This window comes from Periplaneta americana, chromosome 6 (genome assembly GCF_040183065.1).
Source record: "Periplaneta americana isolate PAMFEO1 chromosome 6, P.americana_PAMFEO1_priV1, whole genome shotgun sequence".
Lineage (NCBI taxonomy): Eukaryota > Metazoa > Arthropoda > Insecta > Blattodea > Blattidae > Periplaneta > Periplaneta americana.
In genome coordinates this window covers 96,856,360-96,873,955 of record NC_091122.1, presented here as the reverse complement: position 1 = coordinate 96,873,955, position 17,596 = coordinate 96,856,360, and the positions used below count along the sequence as shown (strand labels likewise).

At 35.4% G+C, this 17,596-nt stretch overlaps 1 protein-coding gene across 2 annotated transcripts in view; it reads right to left on the bottom strand.

Moving 5' to 3' along the window:
- Window positions 1–6,693: 6,693 nt before the first annotated feature.
- Window positions 6,694–17,596, bottom strand: part of LOC138701520 (adhesion G-protein coupled receptor G2-like) — a 101,893-nt gene continuing 90,990 nt past the window's right edge. For both annotated transcript variants that reach the window (XM_069828495.1, XM_069828496.1), the window contains exons 8-9: window positions 16,073–16,599; window positions 6,694–9,026 (exon numbers count right to left, since the gene is read on the bottom strand). In XM_069828495.1, coding sequence (XP_069684596.1) covers window positions 7,518–9,026; window positions 16,073–16,599 — 2,036 coding nt within the window. In that variant the 3' untranslated portion in view covers window positions 6,694–7,517. The remainder of the gene's footprint in view (window positions 9,027–16,072; window positions 16,600–17,596) is intronic.

Below are 17,596 nucleotides of genomic sequence, written 5' to 3'. Positions count from 1 at the left end.
TTTAAGAAAAAAGTCGCTTCATCACTAAAGCAAATATTTTTTTGTCAAATTTGGATCATCTTCAATTCTCTGAGACATCTGTTCACAAAATTCTACTTTTCTATCAAAATCGTCTTCACTGAGCTGTTATTGACTTTGTATTTTGTATGGGAAAAATTTGTTCATGTTTAGCACTTTATGTATGGAACCAACCGAAATGTTTGTTATAGCAGCTACTTTCGGAATGGAGGTGGTGGGTTCATTAATGAAATGACCTAGTATTTCAATCTGCGATGTTTCATCGAGTTTTCTATGTTGGCCATTTGCTTTAATACATACAGAATCAGTTTCTTCAAATTTCTGTATTAGATCTGTGACGTATCGATGACTTAAGTTGTTCTCAGGATGTTTCTTGTTAAAATCTCTAGCAGTTCTACGAGCACAACGGTTTTCAGCTCCATAAATAAATATGATTTCTGTTCTCCCTTGAACGGTACCAGTATACACCATTTTACAATAATTTAATACACAAACACAACTATTACAAGAAATGTTCAATGGTATTTGCAGCTTCAGCTCTAATCAACAGTAACAACAATCGAGATTGCCAGGCAACGATATAAAACAAAAGATGTGAATTAATGAATGAGGTGTATAAACAATTGAATGCTCTTTCATATTTAAGTATAAAAATAATAGGAGTGCCATTTGAAATTTCTAAAGGGAGTGGCTGTGGAGTGGGAGGTGAAATCTAAAATGCAGTTAAGCTTGGTTCCAGACTTCCCCCTCAATATCTAAATTGATGTGTTTTTTGTTTAAATTGAATTCAATTTAAATATTTTTTTTGCTAATATTAAATTCATAATACTAATATTTACACACAGAAAACTTAATAAATTTTACAGAAGAAAGAGTTTATTCAAAGGGCTGGATTTGGGAAGAGTATCTAAAATTCTTATTGCATTTCCACGTTGAATAGCACTACTTAAGCATTGACGCAAATAAGTAGTGCAACAGCAATCACCAGTAAAGGAGATCAGAATTTGGCCGATTTGAGATACCAAAACTTTAGCGTCATGACTTCAAGGACCGAAGGTCTCCACAGCAAAGGGGATAAAGATATAAGTGTCTGAAAGATGAGCATATTTATTGGCTTTTTTCTTCACGGCTAATTCAGCAGCAGATGCTGCGCGTCTGGAGGTATTCGGCAAGTGAGATGGAGCTAGAGTTTCAACGCAAGTGGAATAATAAATTAAAGATTTTCCTCTAGACTATGGAATTAAGGTGAATTAATTAGTTATTTAGACTGGGAAGTTTTGAAACGAAAGCCCTGTATGTATTACATGCTTCATTACATCTGGCTTCACTTAGCAATTTAACAAGCTCGCTCAAAACTTTAAGGGATTCATTTATGTTGGATTGAGGGCAACATTTTGTTTATGACATCAATTTTTGAAAGAATATCGTTCCATATAACAATTGAGCAAATGAACTAAAAACATGCAACCTGATCTGACAAACACTGAGCTGTGTGCTTTGTTTTTATGTCTCTAGAATTATCAACTATTAAGTAATTTAAACTTTTCAAGACTTCATTTAATTGCATTCTGAGAGATCACACTGCTTTTATTCTACTCTCCCAACTTGTATCACTTACAGACTTTAATGTTAACCTGGTCATATTGCTTTTCAGTATATCTCACTTATAAGGAGATGCAGAGAAAAATGTACCAGTATATAATTCTTGGGTAATGTTAAAAAATGAACTGTTTTTAATGTTACTTTGGCAGCATTGTTTACAATTAGATTCAAAGTATGAGATGCACAGGGCACAAAAATGCTCTAAAATTGATATTCTTAATTTTGTTCTGCAGGCCATTGTGCTTACCACGCATATTTGCCCCATTACCGTATTCTTGTCCACGCATACTTTGAATATCTAACTCATAATATGGCAAGAGTTCACTTAAGAGATAATTATTGCATAAACCTTCCCTGAAGTGTCTGAAACAAGCTAAAATCCAAGAAATAATATTCGGTTCTCGAACTGCAACATCAGAAGTGCCAGTATTTACATTTGTTGCTACAAATGATATTTGTTCTGTGTGATTGGCATCTGGTGTGCAGTTGAGAATTACAGAAAAATATTTTGCTTTCCATAAAAATTCCTTAATTTTTTATTTAATACCACTTGCTAAAACAGATATAAGTTAATTTCATTTTGAAAAGCATGACCTAAGTAATGAGGCATGAGACTTCATGAAATTGATACTAAACCTTTGTGTTGTACTAGTAGACTATATTGTAAACCTCTTCTGTATATATTTCAACAAGGCTGTGACTATAAATTAAGACTTTATAGCAGTATTAAGTTTTTTTTACTTTTTCCATATTCTAGCTGTGAACAATGTATGAATACCATGGAATGTTAATACAATACAATACGACTTTTAGCAGTTTGAGAATGAGTTAAGTCATTGACATGCTGTGAAATAATGTGATCAAATTTCGCCAACATTTTTATAGCCTTTAAAAAATTTCCATGATTTTTTTCATATAATTTATCATTTGCACCTCTGAAAGCTAAACATTGCCCTGCTAAGAACTGCCATCTTCTTTATTCAGATTCAAAATACCGTTGTTGTTCTTTGTCAATTGTACAATATTATCAAGGCGTATTTTTAATTCATATCGACCACTTTTTACAGTTTAGCATATGTTCTGCACTTGTTTCATTCCGTTTCCATAGTTCAAGATAAAAGAAAAAAGGCGAAAGGAAAGATGCTCCCTGAATTTAAAATAGATAGGCGTACTTATTTGATTAAATATAATACGAATCCAATTTATTGAGTCTTCGATCTCGCTACACATCACACACGGGACTGATATCTGATTTGTGTTGCGTTATTTCGTAATGAGGGATAATGTAATTTTACAAATATAAGCTTACCAATAAATATATCTAAAAATAAATAGGTGAGTTTTCGTAAGGTGGAGTAGGCTATCAGTCATAGGTTAGATTTGGTTTGTTCAGGCTTTTAGTATGTCTTGCTAAATGACACACTGAAATGCAACGGAAGTTTATGTAACCATTTTAAAACGCATTTTATACAAGTATCAGTGTATGAAATAGAAGTTCATGAGTTCATTGTATAAAAGAGTTTAACTAATTATGCATTAATTTTAAGAGTAAGTGACTGAGGTATAACGGATCTTTACTGTAGGCCTATTCATGGACAGTTTTTTAAATAAATTTCGTCACCTGACGCATCGACTTGTAGAGTATCAAACCATATTTTATAGAAACCTTCTGCGATTTCTGGTAGCTACCACTTTAAGGGACCAGTGGGTTAAGCTATACTTTATCTAGAATAGCTCCAAAAGTACAGAGTGGGCACAAAGTCCTGTTATCCCCTATAAATACCTCAAATATACACACCATTTATGTAATTCCGCATAATACAGATATAGTATCCACTTTACACTAACTGTGTGCCCTAAGCATCCAAAAGATCAGTATGTTCCTCATCATAAACCGTTAATTGTTGATCTCAGCAGCGTAGTCGGTATAGCACTGGCCTTCTATGCTCGAGATTGTGGGTTCGATCCCGGCCCAGGTCGATGGCTTTTAAGTGTGTTTAAATGCGACAGGTTCATGTCAGTAGATTTACTGGCATGTAAAAGAACTCCTGAGGGACAAAATTCCGGCACACAGGCGATGCTGATATAGACTGACCTCTAAAGTTGCGAACGTCGTTAAATAAACCATAGTTTAAAAAAAAATTTAATGAACACCTCTATCTGTACCTGCTGTGGACTTGGTTTATAGGAGTACCTGTATTGAAACATCTTGGGATCAAAGATGATCGCTAGTTGCAGCAGGATGGGACTCCTGCCCATTATGCCATTTCCGTTTGTGAGTACCTACCTCAATTATGTGCAACCTAGTAGTCAGGATGCAGATGAAATTTCTAAATGTGTTTGGAATGAGTTAAATTCGTTTTTCGGAACAGATACCAGAAAGTTATAGCTCAAGCATATGATAATGCATCTGTTATGAGTGGATCAATAAATGGTATTCAGATCAGGATTCAAGAACATTATCCTCATGCGAACTATGTTCACTGTTAATGTCGATCAACTGAACCTTGTAATGTAAAAAACAGCTGCGCAAAACAAATCAGCAAGGATATTTTTCTGTATTCTTTTTGTGTTTACAGCATTTTTCTCCCATTCTCCTCAACATATCTCTGCATTACAGGAAGAATGTCCAAAACATATTCTTTCACCGTCATCAACTAGATAGAACTTCAAGTTAAGAACTGTGACAGCTGTACTACATGAAAATCAAGAAGATCTGCTAAATTGTATGGAGAAATTAAATTAATTGATGAACTAGTGGACTTACTCGTGTTAAATATGTAATATTTGTCCGGCTTACAGCTGTTTCAGTGCTTCACGCACCATCATCAGAACCTACTAGATCGTGGCGTCATCTCGAACTTCTCTGCCTGTTAGGAGGGTGTGTTTTATTGTTGGAAGTTGTTGAAGTGTGGAGTCGAATAGTGTGTGTGTGTACTGAAATTGATCTGTGTGTTGAGGATTTGATCGGGTGTGTTTAGCGTGAAGCACTGAAACAGCTGTAAGCCGGACAAATATTACATATTTAACATGAGTAAGTCCACTAGTTCATCAATTAATTATATTCAAGTGTTAAAAGTGGTGTACGCAAGATTCAAAATGGAGAAATTAAAAAACTACTTTGCAGTCATATAAAACTGTGCAGGAAGCCTCCAAGGTCTCAGGTTTAACTTGATGGCTGAAGATCTTCTATTTTGGCTGGAATTTTTTCACAGGGTAATGTCTCACGTCGAAATTCATCAACAATATTTCTGTATCTTATAGCTCTACTGTTTAAAATGTAGGTGTCTATGTTGACGAAAACTTAAGTTGGAATAATCAGATTACAAATATTACAAAAATGGTGTTCTCAGTTTCTACTTTCTAACCGACATAAAAACATCTCCTCCCCTTTTCTCTCAAGAAATCCTTATCCAGACTCTTATAATGCCGTTAATTGATTATTGCGATATTCTATTAACTGATATACCGTAACTTCAAAATTAGCCATAAAGCTACAATGTATCTATAATATGTGCATTAGATTTATATGCAACATTCGGAAATATATTTCACCATACTTCGAACAGGTGTCTTGGCTCTGACTTAAGAAACGCAGAAAACTACATTCGCTCTCGCTGCTGTATCAAATCATGCACACTTCTTGTTCATCTTACCTGTCATGTCGGTTTCAGAATCTCTCATCTCTTCATAGTTTTGGCACCTGGTCTCAAAAGGAAACTATTACTCATATACCTAAGCACAGAACATGTCTTATTCTCAATCATTCACAATCTACATCTCTCGAGTTTTCCCCAACCTTAAGGCAAATGTCACGTAATCTATGGTGAATCCTCGGTTTCATCTCGCCAAATACCATCTCGCGATCACGAATCCCATCGACGCTAAATAACCTCATAGTTGATACAGCGTCGTTAAATAACTAAGTACAGTATATATATTCTACATCTCTCGAATCTGGAATCTTTTTTCCGCCGATATTAGAACCTGTCGGATGGTAGCCTACTGTCTTTCAAATTTAAAATGCACAATTACCTAATTCAACAGGGATAGTAAATTACATTCGCTCTAAAATGTAATACTCATAAGGAATAATAATAATTAAGTTTTTTTCAGACTAGTTTACTGAATTGCTTTTCGCTTCATATGTTAAATAGTAATTATATTTAAATATCCAAATAATTATATTTTTATTTCATAAATGATAAGATAATTGTCTTTACATTTCGAATGTATTCAGATCAACTAATAACTTAGATAAGTTTCAATAATAGTATTTCACATTATTATTATTATTATTATTATTATTATTATTATTATTATTATTATTATTATTTATGCACTGGTATTAATTGTAGATGTGGTTGAGTGAACTAGAAGGCCTTATGGCTTTAACTCTACCAGCTAAAATAAAATAAATAATAATAATAATAATAATAATAATAATAATAATAATAATAATTATTATTATTATTATTATTATCATTATTATTATTATTATTAGAACTAGTTGAAATTTTCCGCAGTCGATCAGTTTGAACAGAATGTGGCTGTTTAATTTCTCTTTGTTATGCTTCTTTCAAGTTCCCTAGATCTTTTACCAAGGGTGCCCACAGGATTCAGTCTCATTGGTAGAAAGATGGTTAAAAAATTAGAGGAAACGGATGGACGAGGAGAGAGAAAATTGAACATGAAAAATAGCCAGTTCTGAAATCTAAATTACCCTGAGCACGCATTTATAGTTTAAAACACTCGCTTTTGTTGAATTGTTTACTGAGGATTTGAGAAAACATGTATCGAACACATAAAGAAAAATAAAAAAGAATACTTTAAAAATTTTTTAAAATCTCAATGGTAGCAATTGTTACCACTGGTTACCCACTGGGGGCGCCCTTGTCTTTTACACTTGTTTTGCTCCAAAGATCTTAAATCCCGGAAAGTAAATATGGAAAGCAAAACAAGGTATTTCTCATGTTACAGCTACAAATCAAGCGTGTTCTTCATATTCCTTATTAAAATATCTTTTGTATTTTTTATGTTTATTCCCCCTCATCGCCCTCTGTTTGAGTAATATTTAAGTGTGTAATTGGTTGTTTTTTTTTTCAATTTTTTTCCTCGAGAGTTTTCATGGAAAAGCAATGTTTCAAAAACAAGTCCACAGAATTAATATTGGGCCTATCAGAAATTGAACTGCATGAATCCTAATATGCAGCACACTATAAAAAAATGTTAATTATTACACAGTCTGTATGAAAATATTTTAAAATCAATTATTTAATAAATTTACGAATGGCATTACCTGAGAAGTTCACTAGAAAGATTAACGTAACATTATCCATTGCATAGAAATCACTCACAAAAAGAACACACAACTTACACAACTATCCACGTAGCAGGTTGGCATGCAACAACATGCGCAGCTTACTTGAAAACAGAGTTTTGGCACTTCACACAGGGAGAAAAGAGAGGGGAGGCAGCACTGGCAAGGAATGGTACGGGCTATCCATGTGATCACATGCTCACTTGTTCTTTCTGCCAACGCCATCTCCCATTCAGTTACATTTTGTACAGCATCACAGAAATATTAACGTTGTCTTGAACGAACAAAGTATACTATTAATTGTAGGAATGAACTAAAGAATTGAATATAATCAGTTTTTTAATTGTTCAGCACTGTAACCTATATTAAGAAACCGCCACTGGAGTCACTCTGCTGGGATGGAATTACACTGCTAGCTCTTGTAATGGTGAGTCACTAATTGTATTAAGTCACTCTTCTGGGATAGGTTACTCTAATGGTGTTGAGTCATTCTAATGGTATTGAGTTACTCTATGGGTGTTCAATGACTGTCTTGTCACTCTTTGGAATTAGCAGTCGCTGTTCTGGTGTTGTTGAGTCACTCTGCTGCTATAGAGTCACCCTGACGATACAGAACCAACCTCTCAGCAGGTGTGCCTGTTGTAGATGTAAAATTTCTATTTGTGGTACTGTTGATCCAATAGCTACGGGATTTCTTTTCTCCCAAAACAAAGAATAGAAAGAGCACAAAGCCCTGCAGGGTGGCAGTGATACAGAACAAATAAGCAAAGACAGTGCTGAGACTGCTCAGCAAGCCAAAGACCCAGCTGAGTCCGAGCAGGAAGAAGAGCAAAATGCTGGTGGCCACACGTCGGATTAAAAGTGTCTGCTCAGCCTTTACATGGCGCTTCACAGAATTTCCCGCGAATATTGTTCGCAGTATCATGCCAAACACAATGACGTTAGTGATTATGATCAGAAGCACAGGGCACAGCACTGCCAGATAGAAGGCAAGGCCTATTGGATAACAGAACTCGCGTGCATCTTGGTTGTACAACCCCACATCCACTACGAGAAGCACACACACTGGAAGAAGTGGCACTCCCCAGGCAAAGAGGGAAGACTTGAGGAGCAGATGCGAGATATGTTGAGCTCCGAACACAGATACCAGGCGCATAAACTGCAATCCGGCAGACACTAGCATCCAGCAGAAGGACACCAGCACAGAATAGTGGAGAATGACGCCCAGAACGATGCAGGCTGCCCTCGTGCGAGCGAGGCCCGTGGTTGTGATGAGAAACACGAGCATGTTGAGGGCTATCGCAGCAGATAGATGCAGCAGGATCTTGTTTCCCAGTTGTACACGCCATTGCCGGAATGCTGCACCGGTGAAGAAAATACCCAACAAACCCATGAGTGACAGGGAGCATCCCACCACAGAGATGATATCCAGAGCATCTCGATGAACAGGATCTACCAGCACTCCTGGTGGAGTTATTATCTCTGCGAAGTGTGTGAGGTGGGTGCAACGGCACACATCCTGCGAGCTGCTGTTAGATTGTATTAACTCACAACCTTCGGTCGACCAGCCACCCTCGCTGTTGAGAGTGAAGTCCCAGAATACGCACTGTTTATCTCCTAATAGCTTCTGGGGCTTGAAAATAATATTCACATTCTCTCCACATGGGAACTTGGAATTTCCCACAACATTGACACCCAATATGTAGCTGTTTGTTTGATAGTTTTCACGTGCATTATCTTGGAAAGCAGCATCGTCGCTGAAGAGAGTGAATGCGAGGTGCGAAGTATTGTTGGTGAGAGATGGTGGCAACCACACACCGACTTTCACTTCTGAGGACATAACTTGTTGGTACGAGTCTGCATTCTGCAAGGATACGCCTTCAAGGTCTTTATAGCTTTTACTACCTGTCAGAGTAATTCCTTGAGAAGGTTGTCCCTCTACATTGATAACAAATACTGCAATCTGTGTTGTTACATTTTTAACTTTCTGGCCAGGCTCCAGACGCACTCTTGTAAGCACATCATCAAGGCTGCGTATTATGGAAGTCAAATCTTGACGAGCATAAGTGAGGATGGAGTGGTTGACCTGCATTGGAAGAAAAGTTTATTCATGCTTCATAAATATTGATACGAATTCTTACTGGTATTAATGGTGACAGTGTTTAAGATCTTAATGGTAGTATATAAACGTTTAAATTAGGTTTCATGGAACATATTTGAGAATTATGTTGGAGTCATTCCACAGTAACTCACATTTGTGAATTTATCAGATATACTTACTAAGACAAAAAGTGAAGCTTTTTAGGAAAGTTTTTTGACTTATTTATTGAATTTAGGAAGTTCTCCATGGCATTAACCAGTAATCAGGAATATAATTAATTGTTTGTGATTTATTAATGAAATAGTTGCAGCTCACATTACACAAAAAAGACATTCCAAGCAATGACAGTAATATTAAATCATTACAGTTTTGTTATTATTATCTTAATATATTTAGAATAAACAGTCATTTTATTGAACCTTGCATAACAAAAGGAGGAATAAAATAAAATAATTTTATTAGTAAGTACTGGTAACTCACGTTACATTTTGTCCTTAAGTGTAAATTATAGATCATTATGTTTTGTTACACAGATGATTCATAAATCTTAGTGGAAAATATAGCAAAATAAATTTTTTAACAACTGTCTTTTATAATATTGCCACAAAAGCTGATTTTCTTACTTCATCATATGATGTAATACAGTGCGATCAGTTATGCTTTCCCCTGTGACACAGGGTTTTCCTATGAGCGAGTCCCACTCGTTTGCCACGCACTGGAGGGAGTAGCAAACCTGCTTGCTTACTTGTTGACCTTGTTGAATGTCGCAGCGCAGCTGTTCCCGGGTGTGTGTTGTGTTGTTCATTTATTAATTGGACAGGATACATAAAGTTTATTATGCCTTGTGAGTTTACAACCGCACAGCCTGTCTTTATTTACGATTCATATGTGTTAACTCAGTTCGTGAAGTTCGAAGATGGTTTCAAGGAAGATTCCTGGGTGTAGATGCTCCAGATCGTAAAACAGTCCATAATATTTACCATAAAATTCAGGAAACTAGAAGTATCTAGCCTAAGAAACCAAAAAAGCAGCATAGGATTCTCACTGAAGAAAGATTACATAACATTCGTAACCATTTAGAAAATTCTCCTAGAAAAATTTCTTCATCGTCTTGGACAACAAGTGGGACTTTCATATGGGTCTGTGCAAAAGCCTACTAAATTATGCACTTCAAGCCATATAAAATAACTGTAGCACATGCTCTTCAACCAGGTGACCCCGTATGTAGGCGCACATTTTGTGAGTGGATTCTGGAAAATGTGATGAATAACTTCCTAAAGAGTTGCGAAAAATGTGTGGAGAATGAAAGCTAACAGTTTCAACACCTCATTTGATAATTTGGTAAGTAATGAGCCTCTTAAGTTTGTTTGTGTATTGTTGTATGGTTGGTTTGTTTTATTGTTTTACCCTCCTGCTAATCATCGAGACCTGGCTAACTGGCTAACCAGTTAACGAGCAGCACACTCACTTACAGGCAAAACACTCCAGCGGAAAGCAAAACTGATCACTGATTATTTTAAATTTCCATTGCATACACAATGATCAATGAACATTTTTATTTCAAAAGAACATTAAATTCCAAGGTGTTAGCCTATACCGTATATAATATAAATCGATTACACTTCTTTAATATCAATTTTCGTATCAAATTTCTTTGTAACAACTGAAGTAGATAGCTTGCATAAAATATGGTTCCGTTTCACATATGATGTGAAAAGAAGGTACACCATACAGTATGCAATTTTTCCGATCTAGATGGACAAAAATCAAATTTCGACTTGTTTAGTTATGCATAGGTGAATATGAATTCGTGTCCTTTAATATCTGAAGGATGATGTGAGTAATAGCTTTTACTGATTTATCAGCGGAAAACTATATTTATAAGGATATAAACTTTGAGTTCTTCCTAACACTTCTAGCTCCGGTTCAATCATAGAGAGAGAGGCTTACTATGTGTGTGAAAAAGATCCAATTGTTAGTGATTTATTGTGGCCTGAAACATGGAATTTGTTCATATAGGTACGTTCTTACTAAAGTAGTTCAATTATAAGTTTGTAAAGTATTTTCCTTCTTACAGTAGGGTTTAAATATTACAATTGAAAAACTTATGTTTTTAAAGTTCTCCAGATATAATGAGAGTTCTAGTATAGCCGGTCACGTCCGGTTACAACAATTCTTTTACCATTTAATACAGCATCATTTAGAGTGTTGAATCCTTGTTTTAAAGTTTACGCGTTCTTGCACATTTATCAGTAATTAATTTTTTTCATTGATGGGGCGTACTGTAACTGTTTCATGTTTGGCTTAACAGCAGGAAAGAATCATTGACTAAGGAAGCTTTAATCACTGTGAGAGAATTTTAGGCCAACAATATTATTTACATGATATGGAATATCAGTTTAAAAATACATTGGAGCTCCTGATTGGCTGCCGTGTCCACCAACCAGAATGCGCCTGGCAGTCGGGACTAGGAACTAGCTCCTGATTGGCCCGCAGAGGGAAGCCCTACTTTTGCATATATACCGGCTAGACATGGTCCCACATCACTTCGTCCCTGAAGAAGATGGCAGAGCTAGCCGTCGAAAGCTTGGAAGCTAATCTCCAACTCACCTGGCTGAGAACCCGAGAAGAGTTATTCTATATCAAACACCGGGAAAGCCTCAAGTCATACAATCTCTAGATACTTTGGAGCTTTCAAGTTACTTGCGTGAGCTTCCTGCTCTTCAATCTCTAGATACTTTGGAGCTTTCAAGTTACTTGCGTGAGCTTTCTGCTTCCGGTGCTTCAGGGATCAGCGAGTTACAGCTCGCAAGGCCACCGGCCGCAAGTATACTAAATACTAATACTTGACGCTTGTCTGAGCAAGTAATGAAGAGAGCAGAAAGCGCACGCAAGCAAATCATTAGCTGGACAAAATTAATAACTTCTCTGCGGTCTAACGCATTGTTATGAAACTTTGTATATGATTTAAAGGTGGCACATATAATTTGTGTACAAACTCTGATTATGTTTACACAAGAAAAGCTAACCCTTTATAGTGGGTGCATTTAGACAGAATTAATAACTTCTCTCCTATCTAAAATATTTTTATGATACATTGTAGGGAAGTTGCAAGTAGCATATTTGTTTTTGTGCACAAACTGTATTTGCGGTTCCATAAGTGGACCTATTCTTTTTAGGGGTACATTTAAACAGAATTACTAAATTTTCTCCTATCTAACAGATTTTTATGAAACTTTATACAGAAGTTTCAGGTGGAATATATTTTTTTTTGTCTACAAAGTCTGATTACCTTTTATAAGAGGAATTGCTTCTTTATAGCGGTGCATTTAAACAAAATTAACAACTTCTCTCCTATATAATATATCTTTATGCAACTTTGTACAACTTCTAGGCCTACAGGTAGCATATAGATGTAATCAGAATTTGTACACAAAAAATATGTTACCCGTACCTGTAACTCCTGTACAAAGTTTCATAAAATCTGTTATGTAGGTGAGAAGTTAATCTTGTGTAAATGCACCCCCTGTAAAGGAGTACTTCCTCTTTTGGAACTGTAAATATAGTTTATACACAAAAAATATATCCTACCTGTAACTTCCATACAATTTTTCATAAAATCTGTTAGTAGGAGAGAAGTTACTATTTTTGTCTAAAACCACCCCGTATAAAGGGGTAGTTCCTCTTACACAATCGTAGTCAGAGTTTGTACACAAAGAATATGTGCTATCTATAAGATCTGTACAATGTTTCATAACAATCCGTTGGAATGCAGAGAAGTTATGAATTTTGTCCAGCTAGATTTGCATAATTGCACTCTGTGCACCGGTGGCAACTTTTCCTCATTATATGGTAGACTTAATGCAGTGTACTTGTGCTAGGCTTATCCCTTTTATGTCTGTGGCACTTTTAAACATTGTGCTTAAATTGAGTCTGCCACGAAGCATTGAAGTAATTAATCAAACACAAAAGTCAGACATTAGGCCAAGCAAACCTAAAAACTTCTTCGGCTGACATGCATTGAAAGTATTTTTGTTTCATGCTTTCTAATTTCAAGAATTTTAACATCTCATGAAGTGCAATATTTAAGCTTAAGGGAAATTGTATCTAAATGTCGTTATAACCAACGTTACATATGCATAACTCATGCTATCATCACTCAAATCTCCGAACCAAACAATTTTGTACACTGAAAGAGTTGCTTGTAAACAGGTGTAGCAAGTGCTAATAATAATCATCACCAGTGCTGTCATGGCAGTTCTTTTCTTGGCCATATGCCCCACCTCTTGTTTTCTCGCTTGAAATATATTTTACTCTCCTCTCTCTATCTCTCCGACTGTCATTAATGTTTTTCTTAATATTAAAGAAGAAGTAAAGAAATTGTTTTGCTTTACATTTTAATTGTACAACAAGTTTGATTTAAAGAATACATCATGTAGCACCACCGTAGATGCACACTTGTTTCGAACTTGGAGTGTATATTTACAGCACTTCTTGCTTCTTGTTTTTCAACTATTATTTTATATAATTCTGGATTCCAGTGCTGCAGAGATGGACAATTTTTGTTTATGAACATCAAACAAAAAACATTAGGAACAGCAAGAGATGATCTAAGATCTGTACAGATCTCCACGTACAAAACTTAGGCACCCATATGGCATATGGCTTCATACAGATAAAAGTTTCTTTTCCTCATATGATTAATTAAACAAATAATTATTGTAGGTTTTCATACAATGTATGGCCCCGTATGGCCTCCATGACAGCACTGATCATCACCAAACTAACTCGTGGGGAAATACAAGAATAAAGCATTTTCAGAAGAAAATATATTAATGTTGTGAAAATTCACTTAATGTAGACTACTTCAAGGAAACATTGGAGTTTAAGACAAAATGATGATTTTAAAATTCAGTGCTTTTGTTTTCCATTTCATGGAATGATCCATAGGTTTTTAAAACACTATTTTGAATTTTGTAAGGTTTGTATTAGGAAAATGAATGCTTATAACATCATTATATTTAAAGTTCTGTGTTTAATGTATCAAATCTTCTAACGAATCAGTTTCATACTTCGCATAAGGTAAGGTAGTGTGGTGCACAGTGAGACAGTGCAATTTTAAGAGTAACAGAAATGCTTAGTGCAAGTGGCGCCCCTGTCAGGAAAGGGAATATATTAAGCTTACTGCATGCTACCACAAGTGGGCAATTCTGAATGTTGCTTAGTTTTTTTAATTTTGTGTGATTTGTTGTTTTAAGGTAAGATTGATAAATTTTTGTCTATATATTTTCTTCTGCAGCATTGTTAAGCTATTAATAAACTACTGGTACTGTATTGTTTCATTCTGTTGAAAGCATACATATATAGCGTTCCTACAAGCAATGTCTGAAATATATAATCATTGTTAAGTTTTTTATTATGAGGAATAAATTATAATCAACAAATCAGAATGGTGCACATTGAGACGACAAACATGGTGCACACTGAGACATTGTCTCACTCTGCACTATGCATTTGCCATTACTGTAATAACTTCATAATCTTACATTCGTGGAGTGATGATGAAAAATACAAGAAAAATCAGAATCAGTGACTCTTAAAAAAATCAAAGAACCAAAGAAAAAACTATTTCCTAAGATAATAGATGAAGATGACAAGAACGAAGAAGAACTTACACCAGTATGGTCCAACACTTCATGCGATGGTGGATTATAATTTGTAAATGAAGATCCTGAAATTAATTATGATGAATTTGGTTGTTCTCCGAAGGAAGGAGATTTCATTTTGGTAGAGTTTAAAACAAAGGCATCAGTTTTCTATGTAGGAAAAGTTTTAAAAGAAGCAGACTGAGCGGGTCCAATTTCTTTGAAGAAGTCTGAAGCAGACAAACTGTTTTTACTTTTCTCAGGTTGAAGATATAGCATCAGTTGCTGAAAGTGATGTTTAGATTATTCTACCCAATCACTCAAATGCCAAAGGGACAAAAAGAACAAATTCATTTTTCAAGTTTGAAGTCAACTTTTTTGGTGTTGAGGTACGATAAACAATTGTTTTTTTCTTTTAGCAAATATATAAGTTTATGTTATATTAAATTTCCAATAAAGATGTCTTTAACTTAAAGATAATTAAAAAAAACAGTGATTTTATTGAATTACATTCATGTCTCTGCACTACCAATTCTTGAGTGATGTCTCATTCTGAACCACATGTGGTGCAGAATGAGACAGTGTAACTTTTTGAAAAATGTGGGACAATGAAAAACTCATAAACGATACCATCAATTTCAAACATGAAAATCATTACAAATGATGAAATATAACTTTGATTTAAAATTCAAGGATCTGAGGGAACAAATGTGGCGACCATGGGACTTTATAATAAAAATGTCTCACTGTGCATCACCCTACCTTACCGGTATGGAAAATGCCTTGATGTTTATTAGAACATTGAAACCATTGTTTTCACAGTCTTTACAATATTCGTAAAATGATAAATTAGTTTAACATGTGCCTAATGGTTGAATGTTCTAGCAGGCAGACATCAACAGGAATGTGATGAAGCAGGGTTTGTCAAGGCACTATATACATATGAAGAAATGAGCAGATTAGGGAACAAAAGACGATATAGAACGTTATAAATTTTTTTCATGTATGTCACACATAGCCTACACACATAAGCAAAGTTCGATAAGGATTATTTCTATCGTACACTTTCATTTTAATGTAACAGAATACCATGTTTGTAGGATTGGGTATCAGCAGTAGATATTGATCAGATGACCAATTTCAACCTAATAATAATCTCTGGACAACAGCAAACAAAATTTGTAGTGTAGGATACCATAAATTAAATATTATAAAACTCTTAACTAGAAAATCCACCAACTCCATTTGATATATAAGTGAAAAACAATATCAGACTAATTAGAGTATGCTGGTACTTAATGGGTTTCAACATATATTTCTTTTTATAAAGCTTTTTTAATATCATTGATCTAACAAAAAAGATTACAATTTTAAGAGTGTTCTTACCTGTAAAACTTTGCTGATCAAGTCAGTGGCCCTGCCTATGTCTGTGGGTGTGATCACAGCTTTCGTGGCAATTTCCTGCAGACTATGAGCAGTCTCAGACAAATTTGCTTCTTTATCTGTCTGAGCTAGTTCCATGTGATTAATTTCCTCAGTCACATTGAGCTCAGTACCAGGATTTTCATATTCACTGGTACTCTCCATGTCTGTGCTTGGCCAGGTCAGTACAGATTGTACTACTGTTGAGTTGAAATCTGCTTCTTCATCTGTCTGAGCTAGTTCCATGTGATTAATTTCCTCAGTCACATTGAACTCAGTATCAGGATACTCGAATTCGCTGGTGCTTGGCCAAGTCACTACAGATTGTATCTCAGTCGAGTGTGATTCTGGGACACACAGCTTGGGCCAATCGCCATTCCAAGTGGTTGGAGTGATGTACTGACCCCCATGTGTTGAATTCTTGATACACATACGTACTGCATCTGTGCATACTTTGTTGTGGTTGTTGTTGATGAGCAGAACATGGCTTCCTAAGATAGTTTTTAAAATGTTTATCACCTAAATGTAACTCATACAACACCATGTTAGGAAGAATGTGTACATTAATATTTTATTTTTATATTCTTAATATTATCAAAAGACACAGTTATTCCACCTATTATACGAAGAAGATTGTTTTTGGCATGTTGGCTATCTATATGTCTATCCGTGTACACTGTACATGGTCTTCATGTTTGCTATAGTAAGTCCAGCATTGAATGTTCCCGGTGTTTCAGCCAGCCAGCCAGCAGCAGATCTCCCTGCTACCACCACTGGTTGCAACCATGATCTCATGGCATTTTGCCGGAATAAAACTTGCGTAATAATAAATGTAATAAGTTTTCAAAATTGGACAGCTCTGTTTTATGATGAACCACTAAAGATGTCGATTCGACTGTTCTCACAAATTCGTCTCTTCTTACCTCCATGGGTGGTGAGTTCCCCAATATTTAGCTTATTTTGTCATTCCTGACTGGTGTTTATGTTATCCTCCACACATAAGCTCTTATTGACTTATTGTGTACATGCCAAGGTATATGTAGGGAATGAGGGAAAGAAAAATAGAGATCATCATGTTGAAATGGCATAGTTGGTGAATTATTGTCCCCCAGAATTAGCTGTGTCAGTCTGTCTTCAATAAAGTCACACAGTGAATCAGTTAAAAATGAGTGCAGTTTATTACGTTGTGTTGTGTTTTGCAATGGTTACATATGAAGACGTTATTACAAAAACAGCCGTAGTCACTTTTAATGAAATTGAGTTAAGGACACATTTGTTACTATTTCAAATGTTTATAGACTCCAAAAATGACACATATCAGGTGCAATAGCCACAAGGATAAACACCAGTTGCACGGAAACAGCTGACATGTGTTGTTCTATTTATTTTTATTGTTCTCCTCAAAAATAGCAATTTTGACAAGGGTTGTTTTTGTAATAATGTCTTCATATGCAGTATGTGAACGAGTACACATTTTGAAAACGTACG